Source organism: Phoxinus phoxinus (genome assembly GCF_949152265.1).
Source record: "Phoxinus phoxinus genome assembly, chromosome: 25".
Taxonomy (NCBI): domain Eukaryota; kingdom Metazoa; phylum Chordata; class Actinopteri; order Cypriniformes; family Leuciscidae; genus Phoxinus; species Phoxinus phoxinus.
The window spans coordinates 24,070,179-24,097,464 of record NC_136900.1 but is presented as its reverse complement, the minus strand read 5'-3'; the positions used below and the strand labels follow the sequence as shown (position 1 = coordinate 24,097,464).

Here is a 27,286-nt window from a genome sequence, read left to right as displayed (position 1 = left end):
GTATTTCTGACTTTTTTTCACCACAAGTCTGAAAGACGACATGTTATTGAAGACAAATAGCCCAAAATCTCAAAATTGACCAGTGAAAAAAAACAATGTTTTTGCCTGCCGTGTCTCGCCTTAATTCGTCAAAATAAACTGACCTGTGTGAGTAATTCAGCACTTGCTAAATTTGGTGGAATGAAATGTCTTCATTTCTTTATATCCGCGGGACTCGTGTGTGACGCTGATATCTCTCATTAGCAATCGCGCACTGCTTCACACCACAGTCATGTTAAAAACATCAATGTATTCACTCATCCATAAACATTATTAGATTAATCAGCTTGACGACAAGTTCCATAATTCCGCTTATGTGTCATCAACCTTCGCCTTTGTTATTGTAAGAGGTTAGCGCCCCCTAGCTGCGAAAAAAATTACATATTGTATCTTTAAGGGAGTAATGTGTGTGGAGTTACTCATTAATCGTCCAGCACTTTAGTGTTACTCACAGATACACTTCTGCTGGACTCTCATAAGTTGCAGTAATACCAATAACCTTTGTCTTTTCATTAATTATTAATGCTGCACACCCACCTCTGGTGATCTTGAGTTGCACCTACGGCCCCAATGACGACTAATAATAAAACTCCACACCCTGGGACTAATATAGTCTGTCTGGTGATGTGCTGTCATGGATGGCTGTGACTAGAGTTGTGTCTTAAAGTGAGCCTTTTACTGTGTTGTGGGATATGTAGCCACTGGGGCAATGAAAAGTAAGTAGACCACAATAAAGAAAAGCAAAGTTAAAATAATGTTTTTGTTTAAAATACATTTGCAAAGTTCTTAAATGTACTCTTTGTATTCATGTTGAGTTTTATGATTTAAAAAATGTTCATACCATTTTCTAGAAAAGTTTTAATTCGGATGTATAAAAATGAATTTATAGAATAACTCTTTTTTTATGTACTATGAATTAAAAATGGGGATGAAGTAAAAAATGTGAGGGTGGTACGGGTTAAAATTTCTGATATTTTCAACTTTTTATAGCAAGGTGAGGTTAGTTCACATTGTAAAATGGTAAAATGTGGTGTACCTCTCCAAAAACATAATATAGATTAATTATTAATGGACAATATTTGTAATAATAATAATACTTTTTGCCTTGAAAAATAGATTTAAACCTGATTTGACCATTTAATTAGTTAGGTTGGTTCAGGTTGTAAAATGGTATGTGGCACAATCCGCATAATAAGCATGATGCTATTTATGAATTGGTATTAAAGGTACAATATGTAAGATTTTTGTAATAAAATATCCAAAAATCACTTGCACAGTGTGATATATTTCCTGCAGTTGTGTACTTACAATATCACAAAAGTTCCCAAAGATGTTTAATTTCAGAGATATTCAGATTTTAAATAATGGCTCGTCCCTGTTCATTGTCGCCTGTCAATGACGTAATATCCGCGTTATCCCTGGTTTCCGCTTGTACTGCCATAGTAACCATGGCGACAGACGTGGACAACTGCGTTACATCTAACGGCACGCTCACGCTGTTGTCGTTTTGTTCAAACATTATGGACATGGCAAGCAGACTTTGGGACAAAAGGAGAACTAACACGAGGATCAATTTCGGCGTGGAGTTTTTGAGACGCCGAGAGCTAGCGTCCGCGACTAACTTGGACTTGACAGAGACGCCGCTCTTACATGTACTTTATTAGACAGGTGAGCAAATGTACATAAAACTAATCAGTGTTATATAGCTCAACATGATGAAATGTTAGAATATGATCTGTATGTTATTCTAATGTTGATCTAGCTTACGGCTAGTCTCATATCCATCAAACTAACACATAGAATAACATTATACCTTTCAACACACTCGAATACAGTTTAGTGTGATAGTGTAGAGCAGGTGAACAGCGCTGCGTTTCCTCACAAGTTTAATTCGTCAAATAAATTGACCTGTGTGAGTAATTCAGCGCTTGCGGGTAGTTCAGTAGAATGAAATGTCCTCATTCCTTTATATCCGCGGGACTCGCGTGTGACGCTGAGATCTGTCTCTCATTAGCAGTCGCGCACTGCTTCACACCACAGTCATGTTAAAAACATCAATGTATTCACTCATCCATAAACATTATTAGATTAATCGGCATGACGACAAGTTCCATAACTCCGCTTATGCGTCATCAACCTTCGCAACCTTTGTTATTGTAAGAGGTTAGCGCCCCCTAGCTGCGAAAAAAAATACATATTGTATCTTTAATGTTATTTGCAAAAATACTTTTCTTATCTTGAAAATATATTTTAAAACATTTTTAAAACAAATAAGGAAAATTAATACTTTTTACTTAGTTGGTCATTAAGGTTTATTTATACACTTTATTTTAAGGTGACGTTGTTACATTGTACTTACTCAAATTTTAATAAGCTACTTGTACTTACTATAGAGTTACGGTTAGGGTTTAGTTTAAGAGTTAGTTACTTGTAATTATGCAAAATGTATTATTTTTACTATACTAAGTACATGCAGTAACTAGGACTGTGTCTGTAAGGAAATTTTCCCACCAGTTAATCGATGTGTGACAACACTGGTAATACCTTAAGTTAAGTTAACTCGCTAATTTGATGCAGATCATAACCGACCGAGAGAACTGAACCCTGAGCAACTTTATACGAAGGGAATTAATAACAAACACCTGTGATGATAAATGAATCTCCATTGCTGCTAATAAGAGGCGGAAAACAAACAAACAAACAAACAAAAGGGAAACAGGAACCAGTGAATAAACTAAAAGTCCATTAAAATGAACATAACTGTTACAAGAACATTGTTGAAGGTGTTTACGTGTATATGGTGTTATGAAACATTGTCACGTTGTCAGTATAGCATCATGCATGTAAATATAGTTCCCCCCAAAATAAAAATTCTGTCATGATTTACTCACCCGTGTGTAATTACAAACCTGTATGACTTTCTTTCTTCTGTGGAACACAAAAGAAGATATATCCAATGGGAATGAAACCGTACAGTATGAGCTCACAGTCAGGAAAACAACATCAACCAACCTATGACAGAATAACCAATGAGGGTGAGCGATGGACGGTGGCTGTATCACATTCAGAGTTAGAAATGTTGTTTTGGACCGTGTTGAAACTTGAAATGATACCCACAAAATAATCCGTTATCAGATAAAAGCTGGGTGTGCTGCAAGCTCGGGTCTTGTTTCAAGTGCCAGAATGCGTTTCATATTTCATAGTTTATCTCCTTTGCATCTCTATGAGAGTTTGTTCACTGAATGCTAAACAGTGGAAGATGGGAGATTATTCCATATTTCCTTAGGATACATTCTCCAAGTCTCTTGGTCTTGGAATACCGCAATCCTAAAGGCCTTTGATACAGCAAGCCGAGAGTTGGCCGACGTCAGGCTGTCGTTGAGTGTCTGTCGGCCTAGTTTTTGCAGTATGTTCTGCGGCTTTCTTCCGGTGGCCGATTGAAAGTGTTGAATCAGTGGCGGAGACCGTCGTGGAGAGAGTTTATTTGATTCATTGTGGGTTCTCTCTCACATAATAGTATATACATTTTTATGTTTAAAGGCTAGAGTTAAACCTGCATGACCATGGCCCTATCTTGCACCCAGCGCAATTGACTTTGTACTGGACGCATGTATCATTCCTATTCTGCACCCGCGCACAGCGGACTTTTCCCTCCACAGACACACGTCGGTAAATTAGGGAATGAACTTGCGCTCGCGTGGGTGGTTCGGTGAAAAGAGGAGTGTGTTCCGGCGCAAACGTTCCCTGGTGATATTCTGCAGTTTTAGAAAGCAATTGCGCCACTGACCAGGAAAAACCGAGTCTAAAGACAGCGGCGCCGCGCGTTAGTCAAATGGTATTTTAAGGGCGCATGCTTGGCCATTATGTAGCGTGTGAACAACACACACACTTTGATTCTCTAATATAAACGGACGCAGCAGTTTTAATTTTTGCAAATCATACATTATTACAAGGAAAAATATTAACACACGAGGGAAATCATTGTTGTGTCCGTGAAGAAAAAAAAAAATCTAGATTAGGCTACACATTTACCCAAATTATACGCCTGTTTAACCGAAGCTGATTTGTGTGGTTTCTCCATCATCCTCATACAATGTCACTTCTCTGTGTTTTACGGCCCTGACGAGAGCGTCGGTCTCCTCGGCTGTGAACCGCTCCTGGCGTGCGCTTGCAAACCCGCCGTTATAATACCAATCCGCCGTGGAACAAGCGCGCCGGCTCTTAAAGGGAGTGTGAGAGGACGCTCTGATTGGTTTATTTCACGTTACGCCCAAACCACACCTATGAGTAATGAAGCGACTTCAGACCAACACATTTTAGATTTGCGTCGGCGCAAGAGTCGTTTATACCGCCGGTATAATAGCAACAGCGCCCGGGATCCGCCCACAAAGTTACTTGCGCTTTGCATTTTGACACTTGCGTTTCAGAGCGTTAAAATAGGGCCCTATAAGTTTGCGTGTGCATTCGCAGCAGTTTGTGTTTTTTGTGTAGGCCTATATATTTATCTCATATAGGACGTATTTGGTTAAAGGGGGGGTAAAATACTTAGTTTCAGTCAATCTCATGTTAATCTTGAGTACCTATAGAGTAATAGTGCGTCCTTCATATCTCCAAAAAGTCTTTAGTTTCATCATATTTATAAAATAAAAATACAGCTTTCCGATTCTAACCGGAAAAAGCCGAGGTCCTTGATTCTGGGCGTGGGCGGAGCTATAGAGTCAAGCGGGAGCGCCCGGGAAGGTTTGCTTATTATCGATCGTGGTGCGGTAGGCCATATTACTATATATATATAGTATTTGGTTTGCAAATCCAGCGACGACCTGGGCCTTGTTAATAAAACATTCGTCACTGAAATGACCAGAACACAAAACCGCACTTGCCACACTCCTTTGCTGTCCCGGAAATACAAACTGCATCCACTGTTCCAGTAACACTGGGTTCTTTGGGAAGCTGAACAAGGTAAACTTTCCCTCACATCCCAAAACACACTTTTTTGGAGACATTCTTGACATCAACCATTCCTATTTAGCGCTGCTGATGATGATTTCCGGTAGTAGCGCGTCGATGCATAGATATTATATAGAGATATATGATGTCTATGCGTCGATGAGCGCGGTCTTTCTCTCCTCTGGTCGACGTGTGCGTGAACGCGCTTTTCCGAGAGCAATGCTCATATAAGGAGTTCCACTCTGGTCTACGTCATTAGATCTACGATAGAAAAAAACCAGCCGAAACGTGTTGCAACCCGGAAGTATGATTTTCAGCACAGAAATTCTCTGTTATTCGTTCAAAATAACTTTTCAAACTTTGGCCATTATTAGCATGAGAATCCATCTCTTTAACACTGTAAACAACTCTGAATACATGAAACACCATTGTACCCCCCCTTTAATAATTCACGTGGGATAAAGCGCATGCTGCTCAAATGGCAATGCACGACTAATAAAACTATGATTGGGACTGTCACATTACATAACGTTATAAAGAGAACAATATTGTAATAAAACTTTGTGAATTCATTGGGTTTAGTTGCCGTGTTGTTCCAGGAAGAGCACATCCACAACAGGAGGAACACGTTCTGAAGGTGGTGACATGTTGTATTAAACCCCATTCACACCACGGTGTCGCTAGTCTCTGTACTGTGTCTACTGTGAAGACGCTTGTGGCCGTTCCCGGTGCTGTCGCTCTAATGTTATTGGTAGACTGCATATCTGGCCATATCTTAAAGGGATAGTTCACTTTGAAATTAAATGTTGGTATGTTTTATCTTACCTGAAGTGCATCCAAGATGTAGGTGTCTTTGTCTCCGCAGGAGTTTCAATTTTGATATTTTTAGGTTCTTGTCTGTCAGTCATATAATGCAGGTCTATAGGCACCGTCTCCAAAAGCATGCAGAGAAAAGTCCAAATTACACAATTCCCCATCGTAAGTGCACATTGATGGCCTAAGACACGATACAAGCGGTTTGTGTGATAAAACCAACAGTATTTATATCGTTTTTATCTCTTTTACACAACCACGTCCAAGTGATCTGTTTACTTAGTCTGCGCAAGCGGCGTAGAGCGCCGGAAGTGATCTCTCTCTCTCTCTCGCGCGTGTACGTCACTCATGGTTTACACCAGAACCGATGCACAGAACAGAGATTGTAGGACGGCTAATAGAAATGGTTCTAGTTTGCGCTTATCCGGGATGTTTAAACCGATGTAAAAAAATACATTTACGTAAGCTCGCGCGAACTCATCCGGGAGAGATCACTTCCTGCGCTCTACAGCACTTGCGCAGACTAAGTAAACAGATCACTTGGACGTGGTTGTGTAAAAGAGATAAAAACGATATAAATACTGTTCGTTTTATCACACAAACCGCTCGTTTCGTGTCTTAGATAATCAACATTTCTCCATATAATGGATGTCAATGGGCCCCAAACGGTTCAAGGTCCAGATGACAGTGTCAGCGCCGCTTCAAAGGGCTTTAAACGACACCAGACGATGAATACGGACGGCTCTTATCTAGCGAAACGCTCGTCATTTCAAAAATAAATAAAAAAGTTTAAGTTTTATAAGCACAAATGCTCGCCTTGCTCTATTTTGTGATGCGCGTTCGTGACGTCACGTAATACACAATTACGTTGAAAAGGTCCATTATATGGAGAAATGTTTTCATCAAAAACCTTAATTTCTTTTCGACTGAAGAAAGAAAGACATGGACATCTTGGATGACATCGGGGTGAGTAAATTATCAGCAAAAGTTTTTTTTAAAAGTGAACTAATCCTTTAAGACATAACCGACTACGTTTAAGTGAAAACTTGCCAAGACCGGTATTTTGACATATTTTTGTGTGTATTTGTCCATTTAAGCGCATACCTGAAGCACAGAGTAGCCTGTTGTCCGTGTTTCGCTCCATCTCGGATTGCGTGCACAGAAGGCCGTCTGGTGAACAGCGTCTCTTTCACAGCTCAATAAAGCAAGACTGTATATTAATCATGTTACACTTGACTGATTTGGATGTTACATACTGTAGGAAATGTACCGCTTTAAAGGAAAGGAACAAAATGCGGCATCATGTTTTCATAATTGTAACGAGTTTGTTATTCCAGGAAGAAGGAGGCGGGAATCGGCGAACGCTTCACAACTTTAATCCAATAAAATAAACACAAAATGAAAGTAAAAGCGACAGCCCCTCACAGACGACTGCCACACACATAAACAGAACATAACATAAATGTCCAGGCCTGGTCCTCTCTCCTCCTTCACTGTCGTCACTATCTTTTACATTATCATTATCATTACATTTTTCATTATCACTCTCTCCACCGCCCGCCCTGCTTGCCACAATAATCATTGAAAGACAAACTCAAAAACAAAACTATTCTATCCCCAGTCATTAAATCATCTTTGAGAGCAACGGGGCCCCCTGGTGGTTCGGGGGCCCTATGCAACTTGCGTACTTTGCATATACTGTAGGGAGGACCGGCACTGGTAACAACAGAACTTGCGTCCATAGTTGGCTAACAATGCTTTTGGAAAACGCTCCCCAGGTACAAGATAAAAAATGTATGTGAACAAAAGCAAGTGAATGATGAAATGCTGCTTTTTTACGGTTTGTATATCTGCAAACTCTTCCGGTTTTCCTTTTTTAAATGACTCGTGTTGACTACTTTCACCTGCTGGAATGGAGATTTACTTCCTCTCATGCAGGTGTAGAACGCACATGCTAGTTGGCGGTTGACTGTAGTGTTTGTGGTGTGTTCAAGTGCAACTTTTTGGCCCAGACTCAGGTAACACCAGGCAACAGCAAGTTTTTTGATGTCGGTTTGGTGTGCCTGGGCCTTTACATAGATGAATAGCTAAAGAAATAGGCAAGGTGCAACATCTTGTAATAATTTGCAAACTTAAATAGTCAGCGATTTGGAAGTTGGACAATAAGACTTTGGACTACTTTTATGCTAATTAAAAAAAAGCATTGCTTCGCCTACAAATATTTAGTCAAGCCAAGTCACATTTATTTATATAGCACTTTATACTATACAGATTGTTTTAAATCAGCTTTACAGTGATAACAGTAACATTATTCAATGATGCAAACAAAGTTCATTTCAACTAAAGCAGCTCTGAAAAGAAAATAGTGTCATTGTTCAGCTGACTGAGGGCTGTTTTCCTCTGGGCAACGAATGAACACAGGGTCATTATGATTCGGGCTATGTCCGAAATCAGGTTATATATCAGTAGCATCCATAATATTGCATCCATGAATCCTATACGAATCATACCTTAACCCTTTAGAACCTGAAGCTAAAATTAGTGTTTTTCACATATTTAGATTTTTTTACTGTAAAATTCTAAAACAATGTGCTATCTTCATGTGTCATCTTTTTCAGAAAAAGATTAGCTTTCAACAAATTACAGTTATTGACCATTATTGTGTGTGGTGAGTTTGTGAATAGAATTTAAATAGACAAAAAAAAAAAAAACGAGAATACATTTTCAGATTTTTATTTAGAAAAAAACAGAAAAATCACGAACGAAAGAAACTAACACTTTAAAGTTGAAAAATTGAGTATAATACAACTATACAAGTCTTTTTTTGTGACATTGGGTTGCACAGTTTTCATTTAGGACGCTTTTTTTCATACACACACACACATACAGTACGCGTCCATTCTAAAGGGTTAAGGCCTGAAAAGGATCTTTGTTGTGTCTATATAAGATTTGAAACGTCACTGAACATGGAAGCAGTGGGAGGTTTGTTTGTATTGATGGTTTTGCTGGTTTCTCCTCAGGTGTGGTGAGAGGTTGAAGAGGCGTGAAGGAATGACTGAATATAAACTGGTGGTGGTGGGCGCTGGAGGCGTGGGCAAGAGCGCTCTCACCATACAACTCATCCAGAACCACTTTGTGGATGAATACGACCCTACTATAGAGGTAACGTGTGTGTGTGTGTGTGTGTGTGTGTGTGTGTGTGTGTGTGTGTGTGTGTGTGTGTGTGTGTGTGTGTGTGTGTGTGCACATTCAGTGATCTCAGCTAGTGATATACAGTCTCATCTATATAAATAATATATATGCTAAGGATGCTGATACACATAATCTAAAATCGTCAGGTCGTTGTGACTCATATTAGTACATTAATATAATCAATAATAGATGAGATGAGACTGGTTTATTGCACGTTACGCCCAAAACAACCATTACTCATTAAGAGAATAAGGACAACCCCTTTAGACGATGCGCCGGGCGCGTAGACCATTTTTCCCGTCGTTAAACTAGCAAAAGTGGATTCTGACATAGTGCTGTGTTGAAAAAATCGATTCACCAATTCTAAATCGATTTTCATATTAATTTCTAAAGATCGATCCGTAACTCAGAGGATCGATTTAATAACAGGCCTACATTTTCCCCATAAACACACTGAGACACGGCGACCGGCGGCGCTGCTAATGCGGTCTCTCTGAATCCACTTGTTGACAAGAAAGGAGGAATGAATCGTTCACATAGCGCATTTTTTTCCGCGTGCAAATTAGTTTTCCAGGCGCGCCTCTGTTCATGGTTGCATAGCAACGGCAGACGCAAAGGGAAAGCACGCGCTTGTTGAGAGGAGAAAGCGGTGCAAACTCGTGCACACTGCCCTCTCCATGATGACGAGGAAGTATCATCAAATAATTAATTGATTTCTAGCCCTTGCATTAGCTTTACTACTAGATATATTAATTGAGATGAGAAATAAAAAGCCGCCCTGTACAGCTCAGCTGTTCGGCCGAGCTTTCCATGTTGTTACGGAAAGGCCGTAACAGGCTTGTTTTTGTCACATGACCTGTTGAGATGCATTGAAGTGCTTCTCACTGAATTTGCACGCGCATAAAACGCGATATGTGAACGGCCCCTAAAGTGGTATCGTGTGCGGTTCGTTGTATCTAGTTTAAAAGGCCTTTTAAATATGAACGCAGTTTTGGATTAAATAAAAGGACAGTCAATTAAGTCAAATAAAACACGTTTTATCTCCTGTTTAGTTGGTAACACTACATTAAGACACCATTCATTAACATTAATGCCTTATCTAACATCAATACATTGAGTGAACAATACATTTTTACAACATTAATGTATGTTTGTGAATGTTATTTAATACAAACACTTGATTGTTCATGAACAGTTAAAACTTTTGATTTTAAAAATATAAGATCGGATCAGATCGGATCGAATCGAATCGAATAATGATAATCGATTCAAGATCTTGAGAATCGGAATCGAATCGATTCTTGAAATTTGAATCGATACCCAGCACTATTCTGACACTTGCGCCGTGCGCTTTAGACCATGAGCTTAGATCCTTAAAATAGGGCCCCATGTCTTTACTTTACTCAGATACACTTTGAAAAACCGTAATGATTTATATTTTAGAGTGGTCGGGCTGGATTTCATAGGAAATTTCATACATAATCATTTGCCTGTGCATTGAATTGCATGAATTTATTGATTCATGTGTGAAAATGAATCTTCATGCTCCTCCCAACCATTCTTTCACAATCTGAGCCTGATGAATCTTGACATTATCATCCTGGAATATGGCCATGATACACGGTTGTTTAAGAAATGAAAAGCTACACACTCCATCACTTAGGGTTAGAAGAACTGATGCCAAACATGTAACAAGCTAGAAACACAATAATCACTGGAATAATAATCAAATCATAGACTTTTAAGCATTTGCCCATTTACATCCAAACAGTGACTTTTGTATTTTTATTTGGCTGGTGTACTATTATAGTATTTACTAATTTCATTTTAATTTTAGTTTAAGTTTAGTAATTTTGTTATGTTCTTATTGTTTGTTTTGTTATTTTTTTTGTTATCAAAAAATAAAATCATCGCGCGAATTATTCGTGCATCAAAATCGCGTCCAGTGTGAAATGGCCTTTACTGTGGAATTTTAGTCCGTGATTATGAATGATAAGTCCAAGGGGAAACATGTACAAGATAAACAGAAGGGGACCTAACACCGAGCCTTGAGGGACTCCAAGATTGACAGATATGGTGTGAGATGTACAGTTGTTGATGGATATGAACTGAGATCTGTTGGTGAGGTAGGAGGTAAACCAGGAGATGCCAAGATGTTGTAGGCGTTGTAGAAGGATGGAATGGTCAATGGTGTGAAAAGCGGCAGAGAGGTCAAGTAGGAGGTATAAATATATATACTTTAGTATATATTTTTTATTTTCAGTTTTCGTAATTTTATTATTTCCACCTAAACGTATTTATTTCTGTTAATTCCTAAGGCAACATTCTACTGTTTGTGTATCTAATATTTACATATTTATTTAATTTAGGTTTATTTCAAATGCCTAAAAATATAAACTTTTTAAAAAAATACTTTCAGTTGACAATAACAAATAAATATCTTGTACTGTAGGTTTTGCTTTATTATTGTCCGTCTGTTCGCTAGATATAGCATTAGCGTTGAGCGACCACTACAATCTGGCCCTTCCATTCACTCACTCTCTCTTTCCCTCTGCACACTCGGTGTCAAGCAAACCCCAGGAGTTTCCCCTCGGCCTGCGTTTGCTTCCAGTGTGTGTGTGTGTGTATGTGTGTGCTTCTACATGTCCCTCTATAGACTCTCTCTGCTCTGTTTTCCCGCCACACCCGTCTCTGGACAAACAATGTCCTTTTTATGGCTGAAATTGCTAACACACATGAGCACAGACTTATGTGTCTCACTGGACACATCTCTACAGTCCGTTTGGTGTTTCAATCCTTATAGTTTCATCCAAAAGTTCTTTATTGGGCACATTTTTAGAAAAGTAAGTTACAGACCTCTAAAAAAGTTCATGGCTGTAAAATAACTAAATATTTTTGGCTTTTGAGTAAGAAAAGACTAGATGTAATTGGGTGTTGACGTGTCTGGGCGTCTCTGTGCAGGACTCCTACAGGAAGCAGGTGGTGATTGACGGGGAGACGTGTCTTCTGGACATCTTGGACACAGCAGGTCAGGAGGAGTACAGCGCCATGAGGGACCAGTACATGAGGACAGGAGAGGGATTCCTTTGTGTCTTTGCCATCAATAACACCAAGTCCTTTGAGGACATTCATCAATACAGGTGTGTGTCTGTTTTGTTTATTTATTTGATAGGGACAAAGCATGTTAATGAACATTTAGTATAAAATACTAAATGTAAACAAGCCCGATTATAGCAACATTGATAATTTACATCCACAGTCCCGAGGCAGGTACTCACAAGAACAAATGCTCAGCTATACACACAACACTACAAATACCAAATACACATTATTCAAATTTCTAATTAAAATGTTTACACAACTGATTCTTAAAAGTGTGATAATAAAAACATGTGCTCGCTATTACAGATTACACTTTCTGACCAAAAGATGTTCCGTTTTTTACGCTTGGGAATATGTCCTCAAAACCATAATTTCTTCAATTTTATTTTGAAGCAAAAAAATATATTTATCAGAAGAAATTTTGGGTGAAAACGATGATGAAATTGCATTCGGCTGTGGTGCATTACCTTTAAGATTTTTATGTCGTTGCTGTCGGTGGAAACCTTGTATGTCCAAAAAAGCGCTACTTCTCAGGAAATGGAAAAAACACTGTATTTAAAAAAAATAATAATTATACACTCTGTTGTCAAAGTTGATATTGTGGCTTTATATATGGCACTTGCATGTGTCATTATATTATTAACATTTAAACAAAAGCAAGCTCAAATTGAGTTACAAGTTTTTGACCAGTGAAATAACTTAAGTTATTATGGAATTACTTTTGTGCCAATAATAATGAAAGTAACTTTTCAAGAAACTGAAGTCATACTTGCACACATTAATTTGTTTATAGATTCGTCTTTATGTATTTTACTGCTGTATTGGTCTGTACTTTGTTCAGTGTATACTTATGTCTTGTAAAAAAAATTATTGAGTCTGTTCATTGTTTTATGTTACTGCAGAACAGGAACCTGCTGTAAACCAGTTGCTTAAACTGAGCCAGGCCCGTTTGACGGTGACTTAACTGTTACTTTTAACTTTCCTGTATAATAAATGAAATGAAAGTAAACAGTTACACCATATAAAGTGCATAACTCTAGCAAATTAAATCAAACTCTCTCAACCTGAGACAACTGGTCAAGAAAACAACCTGGCGAACTAGCATCTGTGGTGGAGGTATCTGTGTTTTTTGCCACTAGCTTTGTAGATGCGCGTGTCAATGTGAGATGCTTCATTAAATTAGAGTGGCTTACAACGGATGTCGACAAAGTCTTCTCTCCTGGACATAATGTACACATTACATACACGTTCTTGCCTTTGACCACAATGAATTTGAAGTAGTGCTTATATCTCCACCAACTTTTCATCGGATTGCTCCTGACTCGCCATCTCTGCTACTCCGTCAAATCTGTTTAACGGTTGTGTGTGTGTGTTGCGCCTGACGCGTGTGCTGGCATGTGTGTAAAAACACTGGCTCTGATTGGCTACCATGAAACATGACTCTGCCTTAGCCAATCATAATCGCTTACCTCGTTATTTACCCACCTCCTCACTAGCTGTGAGCCAGGGGTGCGTTCAGAATCGGATTACACAGTTTATTCAATCAATGCATATAACGCACCGCATTTAACATCCATTAACGTTAACGGCGTTGTAACGACGGGAAAAGTAATTAGTTAGATTACCTCGTTACTAAAAAAATAACGTCGTTCCAAACACTGTATATAATACTGAACATATTGTATAGTGTACGCTGTCAATCACAGGCAGTGATTGACAGCGCTCTGGTCCAATGCCATCGGTCATTGTCTGATACAGTAATTTTTATACTGTACAGTACTCTAGCCCAATGTTGTTTGGGGTGGCTGGGGGGAAATATGCTCTAATCGAAGCAAATATGATCTAATCGAAGACTGTAATATGTAGATAAAGTCATGTAATGATTGGGCTAACAGTTAAATCAAGACAACATTGTATAATGTTATGGGCTCTCACTGAGCTCGAAAATGCCTCACCACCTGAAAAAGCAAGTACTGTGTTATAAATAGTATTAGTATTGTATAAAAAAAAAGAAAAAAAAAAAGACTTACCACGAGTATCCAGTATCCTGATAGCGACGATGACTAATGATAATGATATCTTTCGTCTGTACTATTCCTCCTTTAAGAAATCATCTCAAAAATACTGTGTACCAGCAAATACATACAGACACAAACTTAATATCACTCAAATGAAATAGAAAGCTGTGCTTACAGACGCTCACATCCACACATGTAAACACAACACTGACGTCTTCACTTCCAGGTCAAGAAGCTGTCAATCAAAAACTCAGTAGCCAATGAGAACACACTGCTACTAGCCCCGCCCCCACGAGAGATATGTGTCAGAACTGCGAACGAAAACTTCAGAAGCGTAAATGAAAACTCTGGAAGCACATTTGTAAGTTCAGTTCAGCGAAAGAAATAGTTTGTAAAACATGCAGTGTATTAAGAACGAAGTAAAAAATAATGTGCCCGCGATTTATTCTTTTTCAGTTTCAAAGATATTTTTTTCAGTTTCAATTGATATTTTCATCAGTTTCTTGAAAAGTTACGTTCATTATTATTGGCACAAAAGTAATTCCATAGGTTATAAGCTTTACTGTTGCTATATTTATCAAGGTCCCGCCCACACTCCCGCTCTCTCAGACTCATTCGCAAGCACAGCTGTCAATCATGAGGCTACACTCTGTTTTTATAGCATGAAATAACTAACTAAATGTGACCTGGCGTGTACAAAAAAGCTGATGTGTTAAACTACAACAACATGTGAGACCATCAACCCTGTGACCTCACGTTGGCATTGCTTCTGATTCACACTAGTATCACCTCTTATTGTTATTTATCAACTTGTTTGATGTCACAACAGAAACGCAACATGGATTACACAGTCGGATCCTCAAATTGGATCCTTGACTGAGGATTCGTTGCGAAATATTCAGCAGTTGTGCTTGAAAGGAGAGCAGAAAGTGAGATGGAGTATTATAGTGCAGTGCCAGTGAAATCGATCCCAACTCAATTAGACTAAAGGAGAGAGAGAGAGAGCTTTCAAGGGCATGAAAGGAGAAGGGAAAAGGAGGATAACTGGATTATATCAATCAGATTGTTGTTGGTGGATAATGGGGTCTAGATAATGGGTTTTTAATGTAAGAAGTACAGTACAACATGGGTAATAGTAATGCACTGTTTAATATCAGCCTCAGATGGCAGTTGTGTACATACAATATTCAGTTTGCATTATACTTTATACACATTTGGCTTGAAAACTAGATTATTCTATGCAGGTTAGTCTTAATATATCTGTATGGTATATTATATTATATTGCTCTCTGTTGCCTATATTTACATTTCACATTACATTAATGCAATTATCAGACAATTTGTGACTTAAAAGTGACTTATGTTTGACCAGTTTATGAATTTCTTGGCATTCGAAGCGTTGCTAGCGCCAAATTCTACAGAAAGACAGCAAAGTAATTAACCATCATGAAACTTCATAATGCATGGAAGACTCGACTCAGAGTTGATTTGAATTAGATTCGAGTTTGATGTTAGCATGTTGCTTTGCTAACAACACAATACCAAAGGCCCTTCACTGTCAGCGTTATTTTATAAATTAGGTATCATTCAAAAGCTTAATTTTTTTTTTTTTTGAAATCTGACATTTTGGTACCATGGAAACGATACTTTAAAACCTTTTAGTGAGCTCCTCCCCCTAGCTGGCAGTGTCATATTACATAATTTATTTTATAATCAAAATGTTTCTAATTTAGACAAAACACATATTGGGCCCTGTTTAACCATGGTCTAAACGCATGGTGCAAGTGCACTTAGGGCGTGTCTGAATCCACTTTTGCTAGTTTAACGACGGGAAAAATGGTGGGGTCAAGTCACCTTCATTTATATAGCGCTTTTAACAATATAGATAGTTTCAAAGCAGCTTTACAGTGATAATAGGAAATTAAAGTAACAGAGATTGTTTTGGCTGTACAGCAGCTCTAGAATAAAGTTATTGTCCAGCTAAAGTAAAGTTAGGCCTCATCCACACTACTGCGTTTTAGTTTAGAAACGGAGAATTAAAACGAATATGATCTCCGTCCACACCAGCGTTTTAGCTGCGTATTAGAATTGATCTCCGTCCACATTAAAACGACTGAAAACGCGGATCACGTGACCACTCACCAACACTGGGCATGCGCGTGCCGGTGTAAACAGCCGCATGTAGGCAGTTAGCATCGTAAAATGCAGAATTTACTTGCACAACAGCTGCTAGCAAAGACATCACCGTCAGTAACGCTTGTAATTCGTTATCCATGTTGCAGTCACTAACGTTACGTAGTCCAGGCTGTTTTTGTATGTTTTCTTCCGGGGGACGGGTCATGTGATGGGTGTCTGACGAATCAGGGAAGGATACGTCGTGACTGATGACACCCAATCATAGAGCCGAGCGTGAGCCTCTGCGTCATCTAAAGTCCTCCGTTTTGACCGTCTTCACTAAAACGCCCTCCGGAGATTCAAAACGCAAAACGGGGTCGGCAGCGTTTCTAAACTTCTCCGTTTTAGGTCTTCGTTTTTGCCGTTGTAGTCTGGACGGGAGGTGCAAACGTAGCAAAAGGTCTCCGTTTCTAAACGAAAACGCAGTAGTGTGGATGGGGCCTTAGAAATCGTTTTTTTATATCAGCTATGCATTCTGTTAATTTTGTGAATTGATAAGTTTCGTCAGGGCGTGAAGAAATATAGAGCTGAGTATCGTCTGCATAACAGTGAAAAATAAAGCCATGATTCCTAATGATATCTCCTAATGGTACCATGTACAGAGTGAACAGCACCGGTCCTAGTACTGAGCCTTGTGGTACGCCATACTGAACTTGTGATTGATAAGACATCTCTTCGTTTACTGCTACGACTGATAACGGTCAGATAAATATGATTTAAACCATGCTAATGCAATTCCACTAATGCCAACATAATTTTCGATATTTAAAAGAAGGTTGTGGTAGATGGTATCAAATGCAGCACTAAGATCCAGTAACACTAATAGAGAGATACAACCACTATCGGATGATAAGAGCCGGATGATAAGTGTAAAATATGATTTTACACTTTATTTTTTTTATTTTTTTTATTTTAAAGTGCTTTTCACTTCAGTTTATTCCAAAGCATTCATGAATTGCAAGCATTTAAATTTAGATGATGCATTTTCACGTTTATGCCTGACAGTTAAAGGAAATTAAGTCGAGTTCCTCCACATTTTGTTCACGATCAAATTTCCGCCCACAGTCTGCAGGTTGTATTTGACTGTGACATTTTGTCTTCGTGCACAGGGAACAAATCAAACGGGTGAAGGACTCCGATGACGTGCCCATGGTGCTGGTGGGGAACAAGTGCGACCTCCCGACTCGGACAGTGGACACGCGGCAAGCACAGGAGCTCGCCCGCAGCTACGGGATCCCTTTCATCGAGACCTCGGCCAAAACCAGACAGGTGAGTCGGGTCATTTTTAAAGGATTGAAAGAAAATCATATTCATTGTTTCTTGCAGTGAACTGAGTCAGACTTGTGTCTGTGACTGTTTTAGTTTATTCGGGAATACAAAATAAATTTGTTTTCTTTTATTTTTTTATCTTAGTACATCAAGTTAAACTAAATGAAAATGAGAAATGTTGCTTTGGCAACTAACTGAGTTTAAGGATTTTGATGCATTTTATTTTATTTCATTTAAAGTTATTTTATTTCAAGTAACATTTTGTTTTTAAATATAATTTTAGTTTTAGTTAAATATAATAACCCTGCCTCAAAATAGAAAACACCCCACTGCTGATTGTATCTTTTTGAAGTTGTTCCAATTTATAGCTTAGTTTTTTTAAAATAAAAATGTATAAAATAGGACAGAATTTTCGATGGATCCATATTTTGGTTTCTGAGTCTAGAATTAGTCTCAAGGGTTTTATGGTTCTGGGAGATTCTTTGGATTTTGCAGTATTTAATGCTGTAATTCTCCTCATGGCCACCTACACACACACACACACACACACACACACACACACACACACACACACACACACACACACACACACACACACACACACACACAGGATGTGTTGTATAACACTGCAGGGAATGACTCACAGCTGCTTTGTGTTACGCCAGTCTGACGAGAACTGCGAGCTAAAGACCAAGACCGCACTTGATCATCTTTTACTCTAGGGTTTCATTACTAGTTGTGGGTTTCCATGTAGTTATTTAGATCTAGTCATTATTTTGGTCGTCACATTTGTTACTCATTTTTGAGATGTGTGTAAGTTTCTGACCAATCACTGCTCTTGAAAATCTCTTGATGGCATCAGCATTGAGGGTTGTCTTTTCTCATCGTAAGTGTCCATCTCTGCAGGGTGTGGAGGACGCGTTTTACACACTCGTACGAGAGATCCGTCAACACAAAATGAGGAAGCTGAACCCCCCGGATGAGAGTGGACAGGACTGCATGAGCTGCCGCTGCGTCGTGTCGTGATTAAGGTGCTTAAATACACATCATGACTCGCCTAATGTTAAGACACAGTAAACCAACCGTGTAAAAGATAGTGAAGCAACTGCATTGGTTTCGGTCTTCAAATTGCTCACTACTCTCTGATCACGCAAAATAATCTGCAAATCATCACTGACAATCTCAGAATTGCTGAGAAAGGTAATAGATCAAGAGTCGGCAACCTTACACATGCATGCCAGCACTAGCGAGAGAGACCAATATCATATTTACATATTTATTAGTCGTGTTTGCTTAGGCAAGCATCACTATCACATGCTCACTGAGTGAGTCTTGTATGAATTTTTTTTTTTCAATACAGTTTTATAAATATTTTTAGGCACATAACGGGATTTTCCCCACCGTTCCAAAGTAATATTGTATTTATGTTTTATAGTCAATTATGCTGAGTTAAAACAACTGAGTTTATTTTAATTATTTAAATTTTTACTTGTGATCAACGCGAATTTTCAGCATCATGACTTCAGATCTTCAGTGTCACATGATAACATCACTGACTTGCTGCTCAAGCAACATTTACTGTTAATATCAAAGTTAATATCAAAGTTGAAAAAAGTATTTATTTATTAATTGTTTTTAATATATTAATTATATTTAAAAAAAATATATATATATATTAGTATTTTTCTATCATGAAAGTGTTTGTTGTCTGCATTTTAATTATTAATTTAAAAGAAAATGAAAAATGTTGTAGGCCTATTATGGATTTAAAAAAAAAATTATAATAATTTTAGCAAACATGTATTGCGCTACTAGAAAAAGACTAGGAAAACAGTCAAGACACAGTTATTTTTGGCATTTTAATTTTAATTGGTAGTGAAATTTCATGAGAACCAAATGTCATACAAAATTTTAATGGTCCAAAAATACTTCAGTTTCCTAATATAAAACAGTTTCTTTTACAGTGTCCTTGTTACATATATAGCATATACTTACCATAGTAAACCATGCATAATTATATGCAACCAACCCTCGACCCACTCCTACCCTAACCCTATAGTAAGTACATGTAGTTGATAATATTACTCAGTACTTAAATATATAATTACACTGTAAAAATGACACCTTAAAATTAGGTGTAACCAAAAACATAATTTTTCTTGTGATTTTGAGGTGAAATATGACAAAGACATGTCTTTCACTATATTTTACTTATTTTGAGGCTGTAAAAACTTTAAATTTAGGTAATCAACTTAAAACAAGCATTTTTTTCGCTTATATTTAGTATATTTCACTTATTTTGGGGCTGTAAAAAGTACAATTTTAAGTAATCTGATCTTAAAACCAGCATTTTATGCTTATATTTAGTATATTTAACTTATTTTGGGGCTGTAAAAAGTACAATTTTAAGTAATCTGATCTTAAAACCAGCATTTTATGCTTATATTTAGTATATTTCACTTATTTTGGGGCTGTAAAAAGTAAAATTTTAAGTAATCTGATCTTAAAACCAGCATTTTATGCTTATATTTAGTATATTTCACTTATTTTGGGGCTGTAAAAAGTAAAATTTTAAGTAATCTGATCTCAAAACCAGCATTTTATGCTTATATTCAGTATATTTCACTTATTTTGGGGCTGTAAAAGTACAGTTTTAAGTAAGATGATCTTAAAACCAGCATTTTTTGCTCATATTTAATATATTTCACTTATTTTGGGGCTGTAAAAAGTAAAATTTTAAGTAATCTGATCTTAAAACCAGCATTTTATGCTTATATTTAGTATATTTCACTTATTTTGGGGCTGTAAAAAGTAAAATTTTAAGTAATCTGATCTTAAAACCAGCATTTTATGCTTATATTTAGTATATTTCACTTATTTTGGGGCTGTAAAAAGTAAAATTTTAAGTAATCTGATCTCAAAACCAGCATTTTATGCTTATATTTAGTATATTTCACTTATTTTGGGGCTGTAAAAAGGACAATTTTAAGTAATCTGATCTTAAAACCAGCATTTTATGCTTTTATTTAGTATATTTCACTTATTTTGGGGCTGTAAAAAGTAAAATTTTAAGTAATCTGATCTCAAAACCAGCATTTTATGCTTATATTTAGTATACTTCACTTATTTTGGGGCTGTAAAAAGTAAAATTTTAAGTAATCTGATCTCAAAACCAGCATTTTATGCTTATATTTAGTATATTTCACTTATTTTGGGGCTGTAAAAAGGACAATTTTAAGTAATCTGATCTTAAAACCAGCATTTTATGCTTATATTTAGTATATTTCACTTATTTTGGGGCTGTAAAAAGTAAAATTTTAAGTAATCTGATCTTAAAACCAGCATTTTATGCTTATATTTAGTATATTTCACTTATTTTGGGGCTGTAAAAAGTAAAATTTTAAGTAATCTGATCTTAAAACCAGCATTTTATGCTTATATTTAGTATATTTCACTTATTCTGGGGCTGTAAAAAGTAAAATTTTAAGTAATCTGATCTCAAAACCAGCATTTTATGCTTATATTTAGTATATTTCACTTATTTTGGGGCTGTAAAAAGGACAATTTTAAGTAATCTGATCTCAAAACCAGCATTTTATGCTTATTTTTAGTATATTTCACTTATTTTGGCGCTGTAAAAAGTAAAATTTTAAGCAATCTGATCTCAAAACCAGCATTTTATGCTTATATTTAGTATATTTCACTTATTTTGGGGCTGTAAAAAGTACAATTTTAATTTGATTCACCCATATCTACGCTTCCTGTTGTCTGGTCCGCAGCTGACCGGCGTGTGTTGGGAGAAGTTTACCCATGGTCCCGTGCGGCAGACTGGACCCGAGAGGAAAGACGTGCCGTCTCATCTGAACGCGACTGTTAAGGAAAGCGAGCAAGGCCTCCTGCGTAACGAACATTTGAAACCGGAAGGAGTCTTGCGTTGACCACCCGGGTGACCTCTCTGGCTGTCCACGTCTGCCTGATAAACACCACTAATGACTTACTCGTTTATGTTCTTTATTTGTAACCCCAGTGTACTCGTGCTGGGCGACTCTGTGGATTTCTGCTAAATTATTGTTCTTGAAGTCTCAACACTGGTCTTAAAAGGACTTGGCACATCTCATGACCTCAACGTCACACAAAAACCTTCCTCAGCTCCGATGGAAAAGACTGAACACTAGTGACCTCATCCCGTGACCCCGCCCCCCCTCAGTTGCACCTCACAGACAGCATATAACGGTTGGAGAGAATGGATGTCGGAAACCATGTACAAAATTATCTGGATGGAGTCGTTTTTAACGTGCAGGTTGTTTTAACATAACGTTTGTGAATAGGGCTTTGTGGAAATCAAAACGAAAGCATTAGTTATGTGTGCTGGTATATATGTGTATGTTACGAACGAACGTTACCATTAGAAAATTAAAAAGGCTGACTGAATTTTCAAAAATAAAAACTGTTGAGTTGTTTGAAGAAGCTTTTGTTTGTTGTGGAATTCTGTCTGTGAGGTTATTGTTGCAAAATGTTTTAAATGTCATAAGATTTCCAATCAATGTACTGGTAAAAAAAGAAGAAGAAGAAGATAAATATGGAAGCTTGTTTCCGCCACAGAATAAAAAAGGTAATTGAGACTTTTTATCTCAGAATTCTGACTTTTTCTCTCAGAATTGCGTGATATAAAGCTGAAATTGTATTATTAAGTCAGAATTGCGTGTTATAAAGTCGAAATTGTGATATAAAGTCAGAATTGCGTTTTAATAATAGAACAAAACATGAAATTCCCATTGACTTTAATACAGTTTTGTGATGTAAAATGCTATACTTAATGAATGCATTGCTGTAACATTACGAAACTCAGATTGTGTCATCAACACAATGTCCTGAAGGTACACAAAAGATTTCCAGACAGCCTTTTGGTCAAAAGTTGTAACTAAATTTCCATTTTTTCTTATAACTTTTGCATACATTTGCCTATTGTAATGACACTGGTCCTAATAGATTCCTTGGGTTATGCTGAAAACATAGATACATATTTCGTCACAGTCAGAAAAAATAATACTCAAGTTAAGTACTGATACTCAAAAAGTGTACTTAAGTACAGTACTCAAGTAATTGTACTTTGTTACTGTCTGTGTGTGTGTGTGTGTGTGTGTGCGCGTGCGTGTGTGTGTGTGTGTGTGTGTGTGTGTGTGTGTGTGTGTGTGTGTTTAAACACCTTAATTGTAACACTCATGTAACAATAACCAAAAATGGGAAAACATATTAAAGTTAGTCATAACATAACTTAGCATAGGATATAACATAAAACAAACATAGAATATAACATATCATAACATACCAATGTATAATATAATATGTTGCATCATCAAAGGTTTACATATTATTGGGTCAGAAAAATGCTTGGTTTAAATCTCACAGTAATTCATATTTGATTTCATGTGAATCCTATTAATCCGTAAAATTGTTTAAAGAGTCACAGGAAGGGCCACCCCTAAACTCACCTGGGGTAATTATCCACCTCATAAAATACTTATGAATTACTGTGAGATTGTGTTGGTTTAACACATGACTATTAATAATTTTATAATACATAGAACATTTTCATGCTTGGTTTATCAGTGTGTGTTAGTGTGGCTGTACATCATTCATTGACATATGAATGTTTCCTTCCTTGTGATGTCTTTTGAAGAAGCCCCCTAACAAGCTCTGGTCGTCACACACGTATTCATGGATGTTCATGTGCAGTTTATTTGTTCTGAATGACCTTTAGTTGGTAGATCACAGTTCATCCCATTTTGCATAAACTGCTCTGCTATTGGCTGTTTATGGCAATAACTTGTTTTATTGAGCTGAAGGGAGCACTCTTATGAGCTTCATAAACTTTCTGTTGTGAAAAACACCGTAAGATCTTCAGGAGCTAAACAGGACTGGTCTCAGTTTGTGTTTAATTTGAAATCATGACAGTTACACAAGTTCGTGATCTAAGGCGGAGATTACCTAAGGTAAAACTTTACTATTTTTTCATGTAAATGTCTCACAGTTTGCCTTTCTTAAAGGGATAGTTCAACCAAAAATGTTAATCATGTCATAATTTTCTCACTCTCAAGTTGTTTTAAGCCGGTATTAATTTCTTTCTTCTTGAGGGTGAGTAAATGGGTGACTTAAAGTGTTAATTACAAATACGACATGGCATTATGAGAAGTTTTAGGTGCATGTATAGCAGGAAAGTGCATATATATTAAAGCCATGTATTGTTTTCAGACATATGATCACAAGAGAAAGGTGCTGTCAGACATCTCTACGGTTTTGTCTCAGCATCAGTGTCTTGAGCCAGTTCTGGAGAGATTTGGTGAGCAATATGATTCATTTAATTGTATAGCATTTTCACAAAATATCTGTGAGCATTTGGAAACTGTATTGTTCTGCAGGCTTTACAAGTTTACATAGCCTAGTGTGTTTAACTTCACTATACATTATAATATGCAAATGTAATGGCAAAATGCAATATGCAAATTTAATATGCAATAATGTAATGTAATAATAATGTAATATGCAAATATACAGGCTGATGTTATAAAAGGCTCTAAAATATCTACAAATAAATGTTATTCTTAATGTTCTTGTTGCTTTAATAATAATAATAATAATATAATGTATTTCAAAATATTGTATAATAGTTTAAATAATTGAAAGTTATACAAAGATAACAAAAATGCTAAATAAATCTCTTTGTGTACTTTTACAATGACAACATTTCAATAGCATCACGAAAAAACCCTGAGAAATATTGCATGAATATTACGTATATAGCCTACTGTATTTTATGTATAAAATTATTTGTTTTACAAGCCACATGTTTATGATTCAGTGCATTCCTGGTAATTCAGGCTCAGTTCAGTTTGAAATCTTTTATATATTCAGACTTTATCATAACAAAGGACTTAAATATATAAATATGCAGATACATTTTAAAATTGTATCCACAAATAACAATATTCTGGTGCTTTACAGAATAAAAGAAAAGATAACAATAATTATTATCATAAAAAAAGTAAAAAAAATTTTTTTTACTTTTACAAAGACAAAGAGTTTGACTTTACTTGAATTTACTGTAATTAATAATGGACATCACAGAAACGTCTGAGAAATATTGCGTCTGCATCACAGTTTAGTAGTTTGGTTATATTACAATACTTTTTATGGCCAGTTATTTTAAAGTTATTTGCCATATAAAACAAAAAAAAGTTTACAGTGTGAACCTAAGAGTGAGCTTAAGATTGTATATTTATGTTTCCAACTGCAACTTTTTTCAGCTTTTAATTTGATTGTAATTTCCTCACAGTCTTTAATGATGGCACAGCGAAGACCTTGATCAATTTGACTGGAACTATTAAGTTGTTTTTTAATGGTAAGTTTGACCATAAAGATAAGTGGACTTACTTCACTGTTGTTTTACAGTCAAGAGACATGTTATGCCTTTGCAAAACACTTCCACACTTTGTGCTTTAGGGAAACAGTACAATATCCCAGTGAGTTTGTGGCTAAAGGAAAGTTATCCACGCACGGCCCCCATGTGCTATCTGAAACCCACCCGTGAGATGGTTGTTGTGACCAGCAAACACGTCAACAGCAATGGAGAGATCCTGATGCCTTACCTGGACGAGTGGAGACATGTAAGACTACAGCTTGAAGATGCTACAATGGTTTTCGCCTGCCACTATACAAATGATTTATAATTTTCGGTTTGTTTGGGGGTTTATTTACAGCCGCAGTGTGACTTGCACGGCTTGATTCAGGTTATGATGACCGTGTTTAGCGAGATCCCTCCTCTGCGGATGTGTCTTAACCCAGGCGATTGTGAGTATAGTTTCCCTGTTTATTCCCTTCACTTTTCACATGTGAATAGAGCAGCTTCACTCCTGACTCTCTTCATCTCTGCTAATTCACCTTCGGCTAAGCCCCGCCCCCCCTTAGTTACTGTTGCGACGTCCGTCAACTTCATCTGGGCTCTGGTTTGGTATCAACATGGCTTATGCTGTGACGGCTCTTCCTGCTGAACTTTTATCAAACTTTTATAAAGCAGCAAATAAAGTGTCCGATAGAAGTAGGCAAAAGGGGCTGCAGTGTGCGTTCGAAGGCTATATTCAAGACATAAACGCAAGCAACAACAAGATCCAAATAGAGGCATTAGCATAACGGTCACAGTCAAAAAATGAACCACCGCATATCCTAATGGAGACGGAGACTGGGACTCACAATATCAGGAGCAACACTGTTCATGCAAAGCTGGGTCTCTATTCACTTCTATAATCGCTATTACAAAGCAAACGGACTACGCGAGTATAAAGTTGTGTTTATTAGCAGCGTGTGCTAGCGTATCAACAATTAGGGTAGAGAACCGAAATCATGACCTAAACCAGCATAAAACTGTCTAACTAGTGTAACTTCACAGTACGGTTAAAAGCTAAATGTGTCTTAGAGCACAAAAGTGTGTTGTTGATCTTGAGGGGTTTCGCTGACTGAGGACGTCCACACAGTTTAATCCACAGACGACACTTGTCAGGATTTGACTTCGGTTTTGGGAAGGGAAAAAAACGGACACCCCCCTCCAACCTCTCTGGGAAACACGTATCTGTGTTACAAACGCCCCAGGCACAACGGTTAACCATATTTATGATAAAGCTACGACGGTAATAGCCTGCCGAGACCAAAAATATGAGACGCCGATGTTAAAGTCAATGGAGCGCTGTGAACAAGTGTCGGACCGCTGTGGAGCTCGTTCTCGGCTGCGCTGTGATTGGTCAATCTACATTCTTGGGCGTGGCTTAGCCAAAGGCGAATTGCTTCAACAGATAAGCAGGCAGTTTAGACCTAGTTTAGTTTATCTGAAATATGATAAAGTGTTCAATGATTGATGTGATTTTATGGTTTATTGAACTGAAGGTATCACTGAGCAATGGCACTTGTGCAACAACAGAAAAACATGGCATTTTGATGAAAAAGTGATATTATTTTGCACTCTTATAGAAGAATGCATTTGCGTATTTCATTTGTGTGGATTTTTAGGTAAAATTACATTTCTTGTTTATTTACAGCAAGTTCTGCTCACGAAATACAGTCATTTGAGCAGTTCTCACATGTGACCCTGGATATTGAGGATGATCTTCCTTACTCCGAACATAATGAAACCATCTGTTAGCTTTCTAAATGTCTTTGCAATATGATATGTATATAAAACATTTGTATAAAAATAAGAATAATGTTAAATTTGAGCAGTATGAATAAATGTCTTGTAAATTGTATGTAAATACTCAAGTCACATGTTTACGATGCAATGTTTTCCTAGTGATTCATGCTCTTTCAAATGTTTTTAATTGATGTATATTTTGACCTGTATTATGTCAAGACACCTACTCAGATAGCCTATAAATGTGCATATAATACACTTATTATATATTATAATTTTAGACATTACTACATATTCACTCACATTAAAATTAACATGAAGTTTAAAAAATGTGATTCATTGCATTAATTTAAAAGTAGTTTAAATGAATCAAGTGTTGTCAAGTGTTGGTTTTGTCTGTGGATATATTTAACATAAGACAGTGGAATGTACATTTTAAAAAATGTGTACCAACCTAAACTAGGAAAATGGAAAATTAAAGTCCATTAAATATAAGATACGCATTATATTATTTTTAATTGCATAAAACAAATGATGAATTGTGACTTACGAA

The 27,286-nt window shown here is 37.0% G+C and overlaps 2 protein-coding genes across 3 annotated transcripts in view; both read left to right on the top strand.

Annotated features, from left to right (window-relative positions):
* Positions 1-22,283, top strand: part of hrasa (HRas proto-oncogene, GTPase a) — a 33,296-nt gene extending 11,013 nt beyond the window's left edge. Inside the window, exons 1-6 of one of the 2 annotated variants that reach the window (XM_079604676.1) lie at positions 651-755; positions 8,820-8,961; positions 11,953-12,131; positions 17,396-17,555; positions 18,462-18,586; positions 21,335-22,283. In XM_079604676.1, coding sequence (XP_079460802.1) covers positions 8,851-8,961; positions 11,953-12,131; positions 17,396-17,555; positions 18,462-18,581 — 570 coding nt within the window. In that variant the 5' untranslated portion in view covers positions 651-755; positions 8,820-8,850 and the 3' untranslated portion in view covers positions 18,582-18,586; positions 21,335-22,283. Of the gene's footprint in view, positions 1-650; positions 756-8,819; positions 8,962-11,952; positions 12,132-17,395; positions 17,556-18,461; positions 18,587-21,334 lie in introns of those variants that run through there. The other variant, XM_079604675.1, reaches the window with a different exon arrangement.
* Positions 22,284-23,381: 1,098 nt separating this feature from the next.
* On the top strand, positions 23,382-27,235 carry LOC306993703 (tumor susceptibility gene 101 protein). Its single transcript, XM_079603705.1, has 6 exons — positions 23,382-23,548; positions 23,808-23,895; positions 24,889-24,954; positions 25,056-25,219; positions 25,313-25,403; positions 26,642-27,235. The coding sequence occupies exons 1-6, from the start codon at positions 23,504-23,506 to the stop codon at positions 26,743-26,745; spliced, it is 558 nt and encodes a 185-aa protein (XP_079459831.1). The 5' UTR covers positions 23,382-23,503; the 3' UTR covers positions 26,746-27,235.
* The last annotated feature ends 51 nt before the right edge of the window (positions 27,236-27,286 follow it).